Source organism: Polypterus senegalus, chromosome 3, assembly GCF_016835505.1.
Source record: "Polypterus senegalus isolate Bchr_013 chromosome 3, ASM1683550v1, whole genome shotgun sequence".
NCBI lineage: Eukaryota > Metazoa > Chordata > Cladistia > Polypteriformes > Polypteridae > Polypterus > Polypterus senegalus.
The window spans coordinates 246,717,323-246,734,342 of NC_053156.1; the positions used below are offsets into that span (position 1 = coordinate 246,717,323).

At 42.1% G+C, this 17,020-nt stretch overlaps 1 protein-coding gene across 5 annotated transcripts in view; it reads left to right on the forward strand.

The window, feature by feature from the left end:
* Positions 1–16,488, forward strand: part of asap2a (ArfGAP with SH3 domain, ankyrin repeat and PH domain 2a) — a 197,144-nt gene extending 180,656 nt beyond the window's left edge. For all 5 annotated transcript variants that reach the window (XM_039748872.1, XM_039748874.1, XM_039748876.1 and 2 more), the window contains 2 exons: positions 5,609–5,731; positions 14,227–16,488. In XM_039748872.1, coding sequence (XP_039604806.1) covers positions 5,609–5,731; positions 14,227–14,301 — 198 coding nt within the window. In that variant the 3' untranslated portion in view covers positions 14,302–16,488. The remainder of the gene's footprint in view (positions 1–5,608; positions 5,732–14,226) is intronic.
* The last annotated feature ends 532 nt before the right edge of the window (positions 16,489–17,020 follow it).

Consider the following 17,020-nt stretch of genomic DNA (forward strand, 5'->3'; position numbering starts at 1 on the left):
TGACGAGCAAGCCAGTTTCCCTTCCAGTTCGTATGCGCTGATGATTTCCGCACGTGTTCAGTCTCTCCCTGTACATTGTTCTCGGTCAGATGTGTGAGCATTCGCTGTGAACTCTTTGTACTCTGGTTCATTTGCTTTTGCATTAGTTTTGCAATTAACCATGGCCTCTAAGCAAGTGACGAGTGGTAGTGTTGGTGAGAAGAAAGGTTTGAAGAAAATTGAAATCAAATTAAAGAAACAAATTATTGAAAAGTATGAGTGTGGCGTTAGCATTACTGATCTTCCTGCCGAGTACAAGAAGTCAAAATCTATGATTTCGACTATTCTAAAGCAGAAAGAGGCCATTAAAGCAGCAGATGTTGCAAAAGGAGTTACAGTGTTAACCAAGCAGAGGCCTCAAGTGCTGGAAGAGGTGGAAAAACTGTTGCTAGTGTGGTTGAACGAGAAGCAACTTGCAGGGGATAGCATAAGTGAGGCGATGCTATGGGAGAAAGCCAGCAAGACTCATGGCGATTTGCTGCAAGGTTAGTTTTCTTGGTTGTTTATGGTTAGTTTTTGTATAAATTAAGGATTTTTCAAATTTTCATTTTTTTCCCTGTGCTTAAAACTCATTAAAAAAAGTGTTTACAGTGAGCGGTTCGTAAGGCTGTAGCGTGAACTCTTGCAATGTTAGTTTTCTCTGTTCAAGGTTTTCTCAGTGTTATTCAATGTTTTTACATTTAGTTTACTATTACGCTGTGCATTCTATGATATTATTAACTATTTTTGTGCTTAAAAATCTTTTAAAAAAAATATATTTACATGCAGTTCGTACGGACTGGAATGGATTAATTCTATTTACATACAATCCTATGAGGGAAATTAGTTCAGGTCATGACCAAATCGGGTTGCGACCAGAGTTTTGGAACGAATTAAGGTCGTGACCCGAGGTTCCATTGTATGTGGTTAAAAAAAACGTTAGAATACACGCTCTCATAAAGCTTAAAAAACAGCATTCAAGGTATGGTCATTATGTGCAGTTTGTGTTTTTATCAAGACTTCTTTACCTACAGTAATTGTAGCAGGCATATTAGTGTGACAGCAGCAAGCTGTAAGGGTTAAATTTGCAGTAACTGTATACACCAAATAAGGAGTTAAGTTGGTTTAAATTAATAGAGGATACAATCAGACAGAAGTGTTGAAACCGATATGTAACGTGGTTAGGGGTGTGTGTAGGTCAAGGTTTCGAAGAGCATAGTTGTCTTCAAGGTACTTATAATAATAATTCTTTACATTTATATAGCGCTTTTCTCTCTACTCAAAGCGCTTTACACAGTGAGTGGGGAGCCACTTCAGCCACCTTGAATGTGTAGCATCCAGCTGGATGATGCAGTGGCAGCCATTATTAAGCCAGTATGCTCACCACACATTAGCTGTTAGGTGGTGAAGTGGTGAGAGAAAAGATAGCTAATTAGAGACACTGGGTTGATTAGAGAGCCAGAATGACTAGACCGTGGTGGGCAATTTAGCCTGGACAACGTGGCAGACGACTGGGACGCCTGGAGAAGGGAAGGACCGGGAGAGGGGCAATATCTTCCTTGGGGCGCAAGAGGGCAGCCCCCCTCAATTACAATAGGACCATGGATTGGGAGCCTGGAAGCTCAAACCTGTTGGGGTCTGTGGACACCGCCAGGGGGCACCTGGATGATCCCGGAGTCCTGGTGTGGTGGAAGTGCTGCCGGAAGAGGAACCAAATGCACCTGGAGCGCTTCCGGGTGCCCATGCAGCACTTCTGTCACATCAGGAAGTGCTGCAGGAAGTCCATCAGGGCAAACCTGGAGCACATCCAGGTGCAACATAAAAGGAGCAGCCTCACTCCATCCGGAGACCCAGAGTCGGGAGGCAGAGGAGCTTGCGAGTGGAGGAGTCAGGGCGGTGGAGAAGAAGAGAAAAGACAAAGGAAAGTAAAAAGCACTGGGCATTGGTGATTGCTGTCTGTGCCTTGCAAAAGAGAAATAAACGGACATCTGGCTGTCAGTATCTTTCTGTGTCTGGGCTTCTGTCACAACAGCGGGATACACCCTACTGTTTATTAAGGATGCCCAGAGATCTTTTATGACCACAGAGAGTGAGGACCTAATTTTTACATCTCATCCTAGGGATGGCACCATTTTTACAGCACAGTGTCCCCGTCACTGCACTGAGGCATTTGGATTCACATTCAGACCACATGGTTGGTCTCACCAACACCTCTTCCAGCAAAAACCTAAGCTTTTCCCATCCAATTACTGGCCAGACCGGAACATGATTAGCTTCAGGTGGATGACCGCTTCTGAAGCACATGTGTTATGGCTGCTGGCCATACTTAAATGGAAGAAGTTTGAAATGACCATAACTCCTCCTAAAGCTGGCCACCTGAGCACACTGAGAAATTGTAGAAAAAGGACTATGGTAGGAGAGGTGACCAAGAACCCAATGTTCACTCTGGCTAAGCTACAGAGAACCCGTGTAGAGATGGAAAAATCTTCAAAAATTACAACCATCATTGCAACACTTGACTGATCTGCGCTTTTTGAAGCCTTTACACAGTAAAAAACACAAGGAAGCTTGCTCAGTGAAGGCGTCTGAATACTCTCTAAATTAACTCTATATATTATATGGTATATACAGTTTAGTGTATGCACTGTAACGTTGCATGGCAGTAGTCCACATTCTAAGGGAAATACTTTGTCTCTTACATTTCCATCTTTGGTTAAAATTTGGTTCACATTTGTGCCATTGGATGTTCCTCAAGAAAACTATTGTTGAACTTTTAATAAACAAGTCCCTCATGAGGAAATACCCCACTATAAATAGGTATAGAAGGAGGGGCAGCCACACACTTCACAAGGCGACAGGCTAATAATAAATCAGACAAGAGCTTACGTCTTCATATACAGAGTGGAAAGGATGTATTTTGACTAGCTACGGCTTCTAGAAAACACTTCTATCAGAGATTCTCTGTACGACGTCTTTAAAGAAAGATGGCTGATTGTTGTGACTCCTCACATTTCTCCATATGTTCTCACAAACTTCTGCAGGGGGCACAGTAGAGTCCATGCTCACTGACTTCATCACATCGTGGTGTGGCCCCTGATTAGATCAAGATCATAAAGCACTACAGTGACTGGTGAAGACGGCACAGAATATTACTGGAGCCCAACTGTCTTCTCATAATGATATATACACCCCTCGCTGTATAGAAAGACAAACAGGATAATTAAAAAAAATTCTATATCATCAAATTTTGTCATTTCTAGTAGAAGGTATAGGATTTTTGGAACTTGCACCTGTAAATTCAGGAATAGTTTTTACTAAGTCATAACTCTTCTGAATAGTGAATCATAAGAACAAATACTGTATGTGTGTATGTATATACAGTATATATATATATATATATATATATATATATATATATATATATATATAGTGTCACAGCTGGATGGAGGTGGCACCCAGCTGGGACGCCTGAGAAGACAGGAGGAGGGCTGGTGCCTCCTCCAGACCTCGAGGTTGCGACCGCCCTGGAGGCCTCGGGTAAAAGAGCTGGAAAGCTCGACCCTGTAGGGACCCGGGGTTACCGCCAGGGGGACCCCAATACCTGGAAGACCCTAGACCTTAGCACTTCCGTCACACCAGGAAGTGCTGGGGGGAAGAGAAAATAGGGACACCCGGAGTGCTTCTGGAGAGACAGCCAGCACTTCCGCCACACTGGGGCGTGTCGGTAAGAGATTGCCGGGAACACACCTGGAGCACATCCGGGTGCTTATTTAAAGGGGCCGCCTCCCTCCAGTCTGCTGCTGAACATAGACTGTTTATGCTGCTCATTGATAAAAGAAAATATTTCTGCTGGTATCTGTTCAGATAAAAAAAACAGATTTAGAAATGTTAACTTGCTGTTACTCTGAAGGTGCCTGTTATAATGTTATGATCGAGGCTGTGGACTCTGAGGGTAACTTGTTTTTCTATAACAAACTAGATAAAAAATGCCCTAGCAGTGGCAAATAGCTTTGGTTTTATATTTAATTTAAATACATTAATGTTTCAGTTGAGATTTACAAGAAATATTTTAACTGCTACCCTATGTAAAGGGAATACTTCTGTTACAAAGCTACTTATTTGTTTAGAGTGCTTGCAAACCAAATACGCGCAATGCACTACTTTTGAGTTCATGATTGAATTTTCCAAATAACAATGTGATTGTTGTGATTGTCGCAGATAATCATGCGATTAATTGTGGTTAAAAATTTTAATCACTGCCCAGCACTAATTTTAATAAAATAAAACAAAATACTCTTGCTGCAAGTAGCCATGCACTAAGCCAGCTGGTTTGATCACTGATGTTTCTTTGCTACTTCTTTACTAACATGGCTAAACATAGAATGTCCTCTCTTGCCTGCTAGATCCTCATAACCTACACATTATACTGGGGAAGGGCTAGAGAATGTCTGGTAGGTAGTTTGTGTGTTCAATCATATAAATGATGGACCGCATGGTTGAACTATTTTTGTCATTGCCTTAGAGCTGCAGACCCGTGTAAGCATTCTGAGTGTGGACTCAGTGGAGAGCACCATATAAAATAAACTGAACTGAAACAAACAGTCAAGATAAGATAGCATGGGTTATTTTTCATTTTGTCCTCTATTGTAGTACCCCATTTGAAGCCTGTCTAGATTATTGTTTCCTGGTCTGTTCTTTTAGTTTATGGTTCACAAAAATGATTTTCATAATATGCTGTCCATGATCCCCACTCCCACGCGAGTTCAGTAGAGCTGGCCAAATCCACAAGGTTTTTGTTTCTTAATCCATTCACTCATTTATTCATTTGTTTTTCTGAGCCTGCTTAACCAGTTCATTGTCACCCTGAGCAGAAGCCTATCTTGATGACATTGAGCACTGGGCCCCAGCTACAGGTGCCATCTCAGGGCACAAACGCACAGAAGCACAAGCTTACTTCTGTTAATTTAGATCTGTCAAAGCCAAGGTAAACTCACATTTTAAAATGACTGAAAAATAAATAAAACAATACTGTGTATATAAGACACTGTGGTTGCAAACATCAGAGAGCTGATGACGTTGGTGTGCATGTGCATTTGTTGGCCAGCACACAGTTGCATATTTAAAAAAGAAAAGGTTGAAAATCGTGTTAACTAAATTAATTGTCCATCTCCTATAAATGCTATTTGTAGAAGACCTGATGTGTTGAGTGAGTTTTTGTTTGCCGTGCCAGTTTCTTTCTGAACACTGTGCACACTCTTTGATGGCCATTCTGCTCCTGTGAATGCTTCCTCACATTTCCTGTTGTGTGCTCATTTACTTAATTCTCCTCTGTTTGTCCCCATGAAATGGCACTGAGACCGGATTTTACTGGGAATCTCTAGAAGGTGCTTGATAGTACAAGCTGTCTGCCAAAAGTGATAAAGTGAAGCCCATTCTGATTGAGTCTTTTGCACATGCCGTGTACAAGTGTATGGCATTCTGTTCAAATACAGATAATGTTGTCTACACACTCGGCCAAACGGCTTTGAGCACAGTTCAGGAAGTCTGCACGGACCTAGATGAAGATAAGCTTGTTTCTCTCTTTTTTCAGCATAAACAGAAGCCAAAACGTGTCAAGGCCATTTATAACTGTATGGCTGATAACCCTGATGAGCTGACCTTCACAGAAGGAGAAGTGATCATTGTGGATGGGGAGGAAGATCAAGAGTGGTGGGTAAGTACAGGCCAGTTCTTCATTCTCTTTTGCCATCATCCTCATCCCCCTTTTTTGACCCCCTGGTTTTCCTCCCATATCCCAAAGACATGATAATTGGCAGTTCTTGATTGGCCAAACCTGAGGGTGAATGTGGATATGTGTGCGAGTGGGCCCTGAGATAGTCAATGCTGCAGGGATAAGCGTCAGGCCCCCCATGATCATGTACTGTATTAAGGGTGACAATTGGAGCTCAGGGGGTTTAGTGTGTTGATCGATGTCACATGGTGAGTTTTAGGTTGGAGATGAAACAGCAGCCATCTCCTTCAATTCTTGAGTACTGTAGAGCATAAGAACGTAAATTTGACGAACGAGAGGAGGCCATTCAGTCCATCAAGTTTGTTTGTTTAGCTAACAGCTAAGCTGTCCCAAAAATACCACTCAGATTCTTTTTGAAGGTTATCAGGGTTCCTGCTTCAACTGCATGTGTCAATAGTTTGCTCCAGAGTGTCACAACTCTTAGTCTAAAGAAGTGCTTTCTGGCTTCAGCCTTAAATGCTCTTCACCTTCATTTCCACTGGTGTCCTCGAGTACGTGTCACACCATTAAGATGAAAGAATTTTGCCAGATCAACTTTATCATTGCCTTTTAGCCACACAGTCTGAAGCCTCATCCAGGTCTGCCTTATGTACCGTGTGCCACTGGGAACTGCCAGCTGTGGCGCCTCATTGGTTTAAGTGGGTTCAGTGATGAAATGGATTGTTCTGTTGGTTAGTGTGGATCGCTGGTTTAATTTGTCTGGCTGAGGCACTTTGTAGCAGGAATACGTGATGCAAGTGTTAATGTTGGTAGCACAAGATCCCAGCATGCATTTGATTAACATATCGTTTCTGAAGAATATAATGCGGAAGCAGACAGCTAAAACCTGCACATTGAAAAGCATTTGTTGGTTACTGACATCAGACTGGGCAGCATGGATTATAGAAAATAAACACTTTATCTGAATCTATGTATAGGAACAGATATGTTGTATTAGGGGACACAACGGATTTAAGAAGCAGAAAATGAACCCATTTAAGTCATTTCCATGTTAAAGACTTGTAGACTTAATTTTTTGTCCAAAAGTATAATTTCAAAATTCGTCTTCAGAAATAAAGCAAGACAATAGTGAAGTGAGGTGGAATAAACAATTTAAAAATGGTAAATGTCATTTAAAAAGACCAGCAATTAACATTTCTGGGAGACCTAGACTCGATTCACGTTGTTCTCTTTTTTTCAACTGTTAAATTTTTTCAGATTTTGTTGTTAGTTGATCTCATAAGACTAGTCATATAGACCACTGTCCAGGTGCTGCCCTTTGAATTCTTACCAACTTTGACTGAAAACGCTGGTGTGGTGTGTTAGTAATTACATTTTTAGACCACTTCCATGCATATGGTTTCAAAAGAATTGGTGAACTTGTTACTTTGCAGCTTTCAAGGCAGCATTGGACGCTAGACAGGAGTCCATGCTGGATGAAAGTCCACTTCAAAGCACACATATGTACAGTGGACCACTTTAGAGTTCCCAGTTAATTTAGTTTAAAACTCTCCATCCTCATACTCAGAAGATGGCAGCCTGGCTAGAGTTTGAGCTACAGCTGTGTGGCTGCTCTACTAACCAGTATATCATCTTGCTTTGTTCATGCAATTCGTTCTAAAGTCTAACAAGAGTTACAAAGCCGCAAGTAGCTTGTCTGTGTAATGGTGCGGGATGGCTCCATGCTCCCACTCTTGTCTGGGAGCCTCTTGAACCCGCCACCGTCGGTAACATAACCGGATGAGCCAGCAGATGAGAACACAACACAAAACAAGGGGTAGGTGCAAAAGTGCTTTTATTGAAAACAACAAATCCATTCAGTGTCCAAGATAAATAGTGCGGTGCTTCAAAAATGCTCAATAAATAAATAATCCACAAAAACGTTGAACAGTATGGATATTAAAACGTTAAAATCAAAAAAGAGTAGAGACCGTCTTTTACAAACACAAATGCCCCAATGCTTCCCTTTAAAAACTGTTGTCTCCTCCACTTACCCTATCCGGACCGTGCAGCCCAAGGAGACGTCCGCCGACAGGTATAGTCAATCTTTAAGTCTGGGCTCAGATCCCTATTGCCATTCCTCTGGCAACCCTTGGCACACCTCACCGAGCCACACTCGTCTCCCGCCACTCATGCTCGGCCCTTGCTAGAGACTTTACTGTCTGGCTACTCCTAATTCCATGGTGATCGCACAGTAAGAGCGCCCCATCTCCAGCCCCGGCTTCTTCTTGCCCCGAGTCCCCCAGTCCTGACCACCTGACTCCATTTTCCTGCCTGGGCTCTGGCTCTCCTGTCTCCCTTTTCAGTATTCTTGCTTCTTTCAGTCTCCTTCATCTCTCTCGCTGGCCAGCCTATTGTCTCCTTTCCTCCAATCTGCTTTCATTCTCCCCCCTTTAGCACTTGTGCTTCCCTTTTAAAAAGTGGTGTGGCTCAGCTGCGGAAATCAGCAGCTCCCGGTGCCAATGGGTGCATGGCCGTCCACTCCTGCATCGTGCATAGGAACCACTCCCACCACGCTAACATGCCCCACCCAGTGATGCGAGTGTGGCAATTAATTATTTATTTCAAATACGCCAACTAGCTGTGGACCTCATTTTACCACAGTCTGCTAGCAAACTTGTGCAGTCATGCGCCGACTTACGGCCATTCATCACCATGAACTAAAAAGTCTTCCTAATACCTGAAACCTTGCTATAGGTAGACTGCCATTTGCTAAATCCTACAAATAAGCTAACGTTGCCATTGCCAGTTATGTCATCAATGCACAGCACAACTTGTGTAATCTTTCATTTAGGTATTAGTAGGTGTCACCTCATAGCCTTGTTCCTAACATCACTAACCAACCTACAAACACCACAAGAGAGGAGATATAAAAAAAAGCACTCCTGCACATTAAATGGTACATAGCAGTGTTTAGATTTGCGGTTGGCACACTGCTGTACAGTCCCTCAAAGGCATTGCGCTATCTTGTACAGTACTGCACATCGTAGCTCAAAAACATGGATTACCTCTGCAACCTGAGATGAACGCATGGATGACCCAGGCCATGTCCCTCAGAAAATTCAAAGGGCACTTCGAATGTAAAGAGACTTGTGTGTACTACAACATTGACTTTTTTATGTTCAAATAAAATGTTCTTAATGTCTCATAGTTCAGTGTATACAGCCTGTGTCAATTCACACCGTGTACTGCCAGTGGTCTGGGCACTGCACGATGGCACATTGCAAATGCTGTCTCCACTCAGCTGCTCCCACTCTTGTTTCCTTCCTTTTGTTTGTGACTCCTGCAGAGAGACCAAAGCATACAGTGGGATGCAAAAGTTTGGGCAACCTTGTTAATAGTCATTATTTTCCTGTATAAATCGTTGGTTGTTACAATAAAAAATGTCAGTTAAATATATCATATAGGAGACACACACAGTGATATTTGAGAAGTGAAATGAAGTTTATTGGATTTACAGAAAGTGTGCAATAATTGTTCAAACAAAATCAGGCAGGTGCATACATTTGGGCACCGTTGTCATTTTATTGATTCCAAAACTTTTAGAACTAATTATTGGAACTCAAATTGGCTTGGTAAACTCAGTGACCCCTGACCTACATACACAGGTGAATCCAATAATGAGAAAAAGAGTATTTAAGGGGTCAAATTGTAAGTTTCCCTCCTCCTTTAATTTTCTCTGAAGAGTAGCAACATGGGGGTCACAAAACAACTCTCAAATGACCTGAAGACTAAGATTGTTCACCATCATGGTTTAGGGGAAGGATACAGAAAGCTGTTCCAGAGATTTAAGCTGTCTGTTTCCACAGTTAGGAACATATTGAGGAAATGGAAGACCACAGGCTCAGTTCAAGTTAAGGCTCGAAGTGGCAGACCAAGAAAGATTTCAGATAGACAGAAGCGACGAATGGTGAGAACAGTCAGAGTCAACCCACAGACCAGCACCAAAGACCTACAACATCATCTTGCAGCAGATGGAGTCACTGTGCATCGTTCAACCATTCGGCGCACTTTTCACAAGGAGATGCTGTATGCGAGAGTGATGCAGAGGAAGCCTATTCTCACACAGCACAAACAGAGCCGCTTGAGGTATGCTCAAGCACATTGGGACAAGCCAGCTTCATTTTGGAATAAGGTGCTGTGGACTGATGAAACTAAAATTGAGTTATTTGGGCATAACAAGGGCGTTATGCATGGAGGAAAAAGAACACAGCATCACAAGAAAAACACCTGCTACCTACAGTAAAATATGGTGGTGGTTCCATCATGCTGTGGGGCTGTGTTGCCAGTGCAGGGACTGGGAATCTTGTCAAAGTTGAGGGACGCATGGATTCCACTCAGTATCAGCAGATTCTGGAGACCAATGTCCAGGAATCAGTGACAAAGCTGAAGCTGCGCCGGGGCTGAATCTTTCAACAAGACAACGACCGAAACACTGCTCAAAATCCACTAAGGCATTCATGCAGAGGAACAAGTACAACGTTCTGGAATGGCCATCTCAGTCCCCAGACCTGAATATAATTGAAAATCTGTGGTGTGAGTTAAAGAGAGCTGTCTATGCTCGGAAGCCATCAAACCTGAATGAATTAGAGATGTTTTGTAAAGAGGAATGGTCCAAAATACCTTCAACCACAATCCAGACTCATTGGAACCTACAGGAAGTTCAGAGGCTGTAATTTCTGCAAAAGGCGGATCTACTAAATATTGATTTCATTTCTTTTTTGTGGTGCCCAAATTTATGCACCTGCCTGATTTTGTTTGAACAATTATTGCACACTTTCTGTAAATCCAATAAACTTCATTTCACTTCTCAAATATCACTGTGTGTGTCTCCTATATGATATATTTAACTGACATTTTTTATCGTAACAACCAACGATTTATACAGGAAAATAATGACTATTAACAAGGTTGCCCAAACTTCTGCATCCCACTGTATTTTTACAGTTCTTTACTTCAGTCAGTAATATGTCAGGTTCACATTCACTCAAGTTCATTTTCTGTGTTCTTCCATGGTTTGTAGTAAAGATGGACGTTGGCTAAATTTATATGGATGAATATTTAAAAAAGATCTTTAAGCCTTGTACTGTTACTGGTGGGTGGTGACAAGGAGTAAGTGTGCACACAATCATATAGTTTTTTAGGTTAACTTGTGATTAATAAAGGAACTTTGCGTGACACGTGGCATACACTTTTTGCCTGTCAGGTTTAACACTAGAATTACCAGAGCCTACGAAAAAACTCGTAATTCCGTCCCACCATAAACTGCTTCTTAAATCCCTTCACACCTCTCCGCCAGCGTCCTTTGTCTTCTAAATGTGCTGATAACGAGAAGCTTGGAGCAGCCGGCTATTCCATCCCCACCAATTTAGAACGTGCACGAACTTCAGCTTGATTGAGTATCTGGGAGTGAAGTGGAGTTTTAGAGTGGAAATAATAGATCGTTATTTGGAACGCACGCATTTCATGTCTGTTCCGTTTCTACATTTTCACAAGAATAACACAATTGCGCTTTTATTCAAAAATATAACTGCAGAAACAAAAAGCCGCCTAAACATGCGACATTGACAGAACTTTATTGTAACTGCCTCTGTGGTTCAATAGACTCAGCCCCTGCTTGGGAATCAAGAGGTCACGAGTTTGATCCTGCGCCCCTCCGTTTTGAGAAGTAAACTGCTCTTAGTCTTACTGTTTTAGAATAAAAGCATACATTTGATTTCAGTCTGTAACAGCCGGTGCAATTTATGATCCTTGTAAAGGTTAGCTTTTTTTTTTAATTCACTTTTCATTCTCTCAGTCGCGTTCAGAATCAATCCATACAACCCCATCTGACACGGCTGTTTTCACTAAAGACGCGCTATAGCTCTGCAGTGTACCACGATGCATACTAACGCCAACCAAACCCCCCATCCCGGTTCTGACACACAAACGCTGGCGAAGCTGCCTTCTTCGTATCTCACCGTCACTTGCTTTTCTTTTTATTCAGTTTTATTGAGTGTTCCTGCCAGTCCCCGCATGTTGCTGTATGCTGTTTCTTTTGTACTCCAGGACATGCAGAGGAAAGAATGGTAAAGACCAGTAACTTCGGCGCTATATGCAATCATCAGACACTCCCCATCTGCCCGTGTCGTTCAAACACAGGAACATATATTGGTGTAAAAGTATAACAAAAGTGCACTTTTATTCAAGTGCACTTTTTCCATCGCCTTTTCCTGTAAGAAGCAATGTACACACTTCTCTCTATGCTGTGGTTTCTATTACACACCTGAAAGAAAGAGACAATATATGTGAAAATATCCAGCATACAGCAACATGCGGGACTGGCAGGAACACTCAATAAAACTGAATAAAAAAAAAATCAAGTGACGGTGAGATACGAAGAAGGCAGCTTCGCCAGCGCCTGTGTGTCAGAACCGGTGGGGGCGTTAGTATGCATCGTGGTACAGCACAGAGCTATAGCGCGTCTGTATTCTGTTTCTTTTGTACTCCAGGGCACGCAGAGGAGAGAATAGTAAAGAGCAGTAAGTTCGGCGCTATATGCAATCATCAGACACTCCCCATCTGCCCGTTGTTTTGTTATACTTTTCAATACTTTTTATACTGCTCAAACGGGCATGCTCAAAAATACACGTAATGCCACGAAAAGTGCACGCAGACACTTCATTTCGCAAACAAAACAAGTGCACTTTTATTCAAAACTACCTGTATAACCGAAGAAAAAGAAAGCAAGTTACAGTAGGCGATTGATACGACATCTTGCATGGTGCAATGCTAAGAAGTGCAGATTTTCATTCCGTGCTATATAAAATCATCACATTCAAATATTAACAGTTCCCACACACCCAAGGACCGTCCTTCCTACATTTACGACACGTGTACTTGTTGCCGTGTACACACCTCTCTGTGCTATGGTTTCTATTACACTGAATGAGCACCTGACACTGTACTTTCTTCCCTGGGGGAAGGTCCCGCATCAGAGAATTTCCAGTTCCTGCATAAATTCACACCCGATCTGACGCTGTTCGCTTTCAAATAATATTGCATTAGTGCGATTATATTTTCACATATATTGTCTCTTTCTTTCAGGTGTGTAATAGAAACCACAGCATAGAGAGACATTGCTTCTTACAGGAAAAGGCGATGGAAAAAGTGCACTTGAATAAAAGTGCACTTTTGTTATACTTTTACACCAATATATGTTCCTGTGTTTGAACGACACGGGCAGATGGGGAGTGTCTGATGATTGCATATAGCGCCGAAGTTACTGGTCTTTACCATTCTTTCCTCTGCATGTCCTGGAGTACAAAAGAAACAGCATACAGCAACATGCGGGACTGGCAGGAACACTCAATAAAACTGAATAAAAAGAAAAGCAAGTGACGGTGAGATACGAAGAAGGCAGCTTCGCCAGCGTTTGTGTGTCAGAACCGGGGGGGGGCGTTAGTATGCATCGTGGTACACTGCAGAGCTATAGCGCGTCTTTAGTGAAAACAGCCGTGTCAGATGGGGTTGTATGGATTGATTCTGAACGCGACTGAGAGAATGAAAAGTGAATAAAAAAAAAAGCTAACCTTTACAAGGATCATAAATTGCACCGGCAGTTACAGACTGAAATCAAATGTATGCTTTTATTCTAAAACAGTAAGACTAAGAGCAGTTTACTTCTCAAAACGGAGGGGCGCAGGATCGAACTCGTGACCTCTTGATTCCCAAGCGGGGCTGAGTCTATTGAACCACAGAGGCAGTTACAATAAACTGTCAATGTCGCATGTTAAGGCGGCTTTTGTTTCTGCAGTTATATTTTGAATAAAAGTGCAATTGTGTTATTCTTGTGAAAATGTTTCTTTGCTATTTGGACTTCAGGCTTCATACATTATATAGTTTATGCCTACATTTTGTCATCTACTACTAGAATATAAAAAACGTTTCTGTTTTAACAATGTGTTGACACAGATTACTGTAGAAACGGAACAGACATGAAATGCGTGTGTTCCAAACAACGATCTATTATTTCCACTCTAAAACTCCACTTCACTCCCAGATACTCAATCAAGGCATGAGCTGAGAGAAGTTCGTGCACGTTCTAAATTGGTGGGGGGATGGAATAGCCGGCTGCTCCAAGCTTCTCTTTATCAGCACATTTAGAAGACAAAGGGCGGTGGCGGAGAGGTGTGAAGGGATTTAAGAAGCGATTTAAGGTGGGACAGAATTACGAGTTTTTTCGTAGGCTCTGGTAATTCTAGTGTTAAGCTGAGTCTTAGTATGGAATCTCAGCAACATTTTACGCACGGGACCCCAGTTCATTAAATGAGATGAGCCTGAGGTAAGACGACTCGCTGCTTGTGAAACTTGATGCAGTCAGAGTGAAGTCGGGCCCAAGTCTGCGTCGATTATTGATTTATTCACCCATTTCTGCTGCTCTTTGCGTTTTCTTTCAGCTGGGCCACATTGAAGGAGATCCTACCAGAAGAGGCGCCTTTCCTGTCACCTTTGTCCACTTCATCGTTGACTGAGGACCACCTCTTCCGTGCTTGTACTCCTCTCATTTGCACTGGAGTGTCCGGCGTCCAAGCGCAGGAGGCGTGGAGTGGAGTCGAGCTCTTTGCTCTCGGAGCAGAAGTAATCTATGCAGGTCTCCAGTGAGAGGTTTTCACCAGTGCATCTGTCCAAACATGACTACCTGCGTTTCATCGTGAATTTTCAGGATGCACTTCCAATCTGTAGCACATGCCTAAACAAGCCTTCTGTTGCAATAAATGCACTTTTCGTAACGGTGGAACAACTGTGGTTATTAAGGAAGAAACAAAGTGGGTGAGCGGTTTTTAATTTTTTTATAGGCTGGAGATCAGAACTGGAATACCAAACATTGTTATTAAAAATGCTGCAAAAATGCTAATTTAATGCAGTAGCATATTGTGTATATTATGATCTATGAACTTGTATAAGCTAAATTTAAAAAGGATGGTGCCTATGGGATTTATTCATAATAAGCATTATATTTATTGCATGTTTTAAGCAAAAAAAAAAAACAACTATACTGGAACTTTTACTGGAATACGTCAAACAGTAAGGATACAGAAGTCTACCTGCACCCGAAGCCACTCTACTTTGCTGAACTTTATGCATTTTAGGTTTTATGTATGAATATGGCAGAGCACGCACGGCCCAGCTCCACCCAGTAAAGCCATTGTTTCAGGAATCCCGTTTCTCCAAGGCACTGGGAAGCCCCTCTCAGTTGGGTCCATCCTGGGAAGTTCTTGCTGCCTGGTTGGCCTTGGAGCTTTAGGATCAAGACGTCAAAATGAACAGCAGTTCTGCGTGACACGACCTAAAGCATACGTACGTGTGTGTTCTGGACTTGACACTTCTTTGAAATTCGCTTTTAGACTTCGAAAGACGTTTGTACACTAAAGCCTCGCAGTCCAGTCTCTTTGCTTTTGCACGCTTGCACGCCACGGGATGTTGTGCATGTGCGTCTGCTTTATGGCTGCATCTTCCCGATTCTGAATTTACCAGGAGGCATGAAGGAAATGCAGAGAATTCATAGTGCGGGAGGATTTCCCTCGCAAAGATGACTTACTGTATACCTAAGCAAAACTTTTTATTTGGCAGCCACCAAGTGCGGGTGCTGGCGGGCGTCTTGTCACTGCCCATTTTACTTGAAATGCCACGTCCACAGCTTTATACGAAATCTCCTCCACAGTAATAACCTGAACTGTGTTTAGCGACTCCAAATTGCTGCCATGTTGTCACTCTTTCAGGTGGTCTAAATAAACACGAAGGTGATGATGAGAAATCTGCTCCTTCACTAGAATAGCTGCCAAGGACTCCATGTTGTTGAACAAATGCTAATTCTGTGCTCTTTTTAGAAATTGTTGTTTATTTATTTTGGCAGAAACGTAGCAGAGCTAAGAAGGAAATCTGCTGCACTGAGACATGATGTGATGTCACGAGACCCGATCGAGAAGAGTGTCCATGTCAGTGCGTCTGCCCGGGCTATAGGAACGTTCCTTTAGCTCAGCAGGCCAATATTCTCAACTTTCCAGTCTGCTGCTGTGCTGGCAGTAAATTTAAAATCAGGTAGAAAGTGACCTGCAGCTGAAACGGTGCAAACAACTTTTCTAACATATCACCGTTGTATCAGATGCTAAAAAGACCTACATGAGCCGGGAGCTGAAACCGTTCCCAGTTTACTCAACACCCCAGACACATTACATGTTCTGCCGTCTCCCACCGCGTGTGAGAAAACATGACGTCCAAATCCCTGAGGGCTGCTTAGTTACATTCCTTGAAGTTTTTTGTATTTTTTTGGAGATATTTTTGAAGAGGTCCTTTGGTGAATGTTAATCAGATTTTTTGTTATGTTTTTCTATGAGTTCAAATTTTCAGTACAATAAATGCAACAGATTTGTATTTTTAAATACATAGGTGCACACTCACTCACATACACACACACACACAAACACACAGACAATATATATTATATATATAGTTTAAATCCATTTAATGTAATGAGTTTGATTTAGTTGCAGAGCAACTGTATATACTGTATATCCTTGAGAGACTTATTCCTGACTGCTGTTAGCGGAGACTTGACAGCAGAGCATGTGTAATAATAAATGGATGTGCCACATTGTCCTTCTTTCATCTGTTTATTCCCAGGGATTGTAACAATAAAGCCGTAACTGTACCTAATCGTCCAATTGGGCTGCTTTGTGATTTGCTTGCCTTTCACTGGAGTGCCTTGATCAAATTCACAAACCATTCTTCTTTTGGTCACAATGTTCAAAAAGGCTACAAAACAAATGGAAGCTGAAGGTGCCAGCTGCGCAGGTTTGCATTGCCATGAGCCCCGTCTCTTACTGAGCTCACTTTTTTTAATTAAACTTAATTAATTTCAAAGAGCAGGTTCTGTCCCTTTCTTGTGCTTGAAGCAGGTGACGGTTCCATTGTTTTGTAAGCAAGGGTGCAAGTAACAGGCTCAATAATGTTCACTCATGCGGGAAAGAGTCTGTTGGCACATTTCTGGACTTCATTCATGACTACAAGTTTTCGTTTGTCCTTAAGAGACTTGCGCATCTTGCTTAGTAACTTCCATACCCATTGAGCTGTGCTATGCTTTGTAAAATTTGTGACTTAAAATAATACTCTGCCCAAAAAGGATATTTTTTTTTTCCTATTTTACTTACCACTTACTGTGACTATGAAAAAAATGTAATCATGTCATACAGA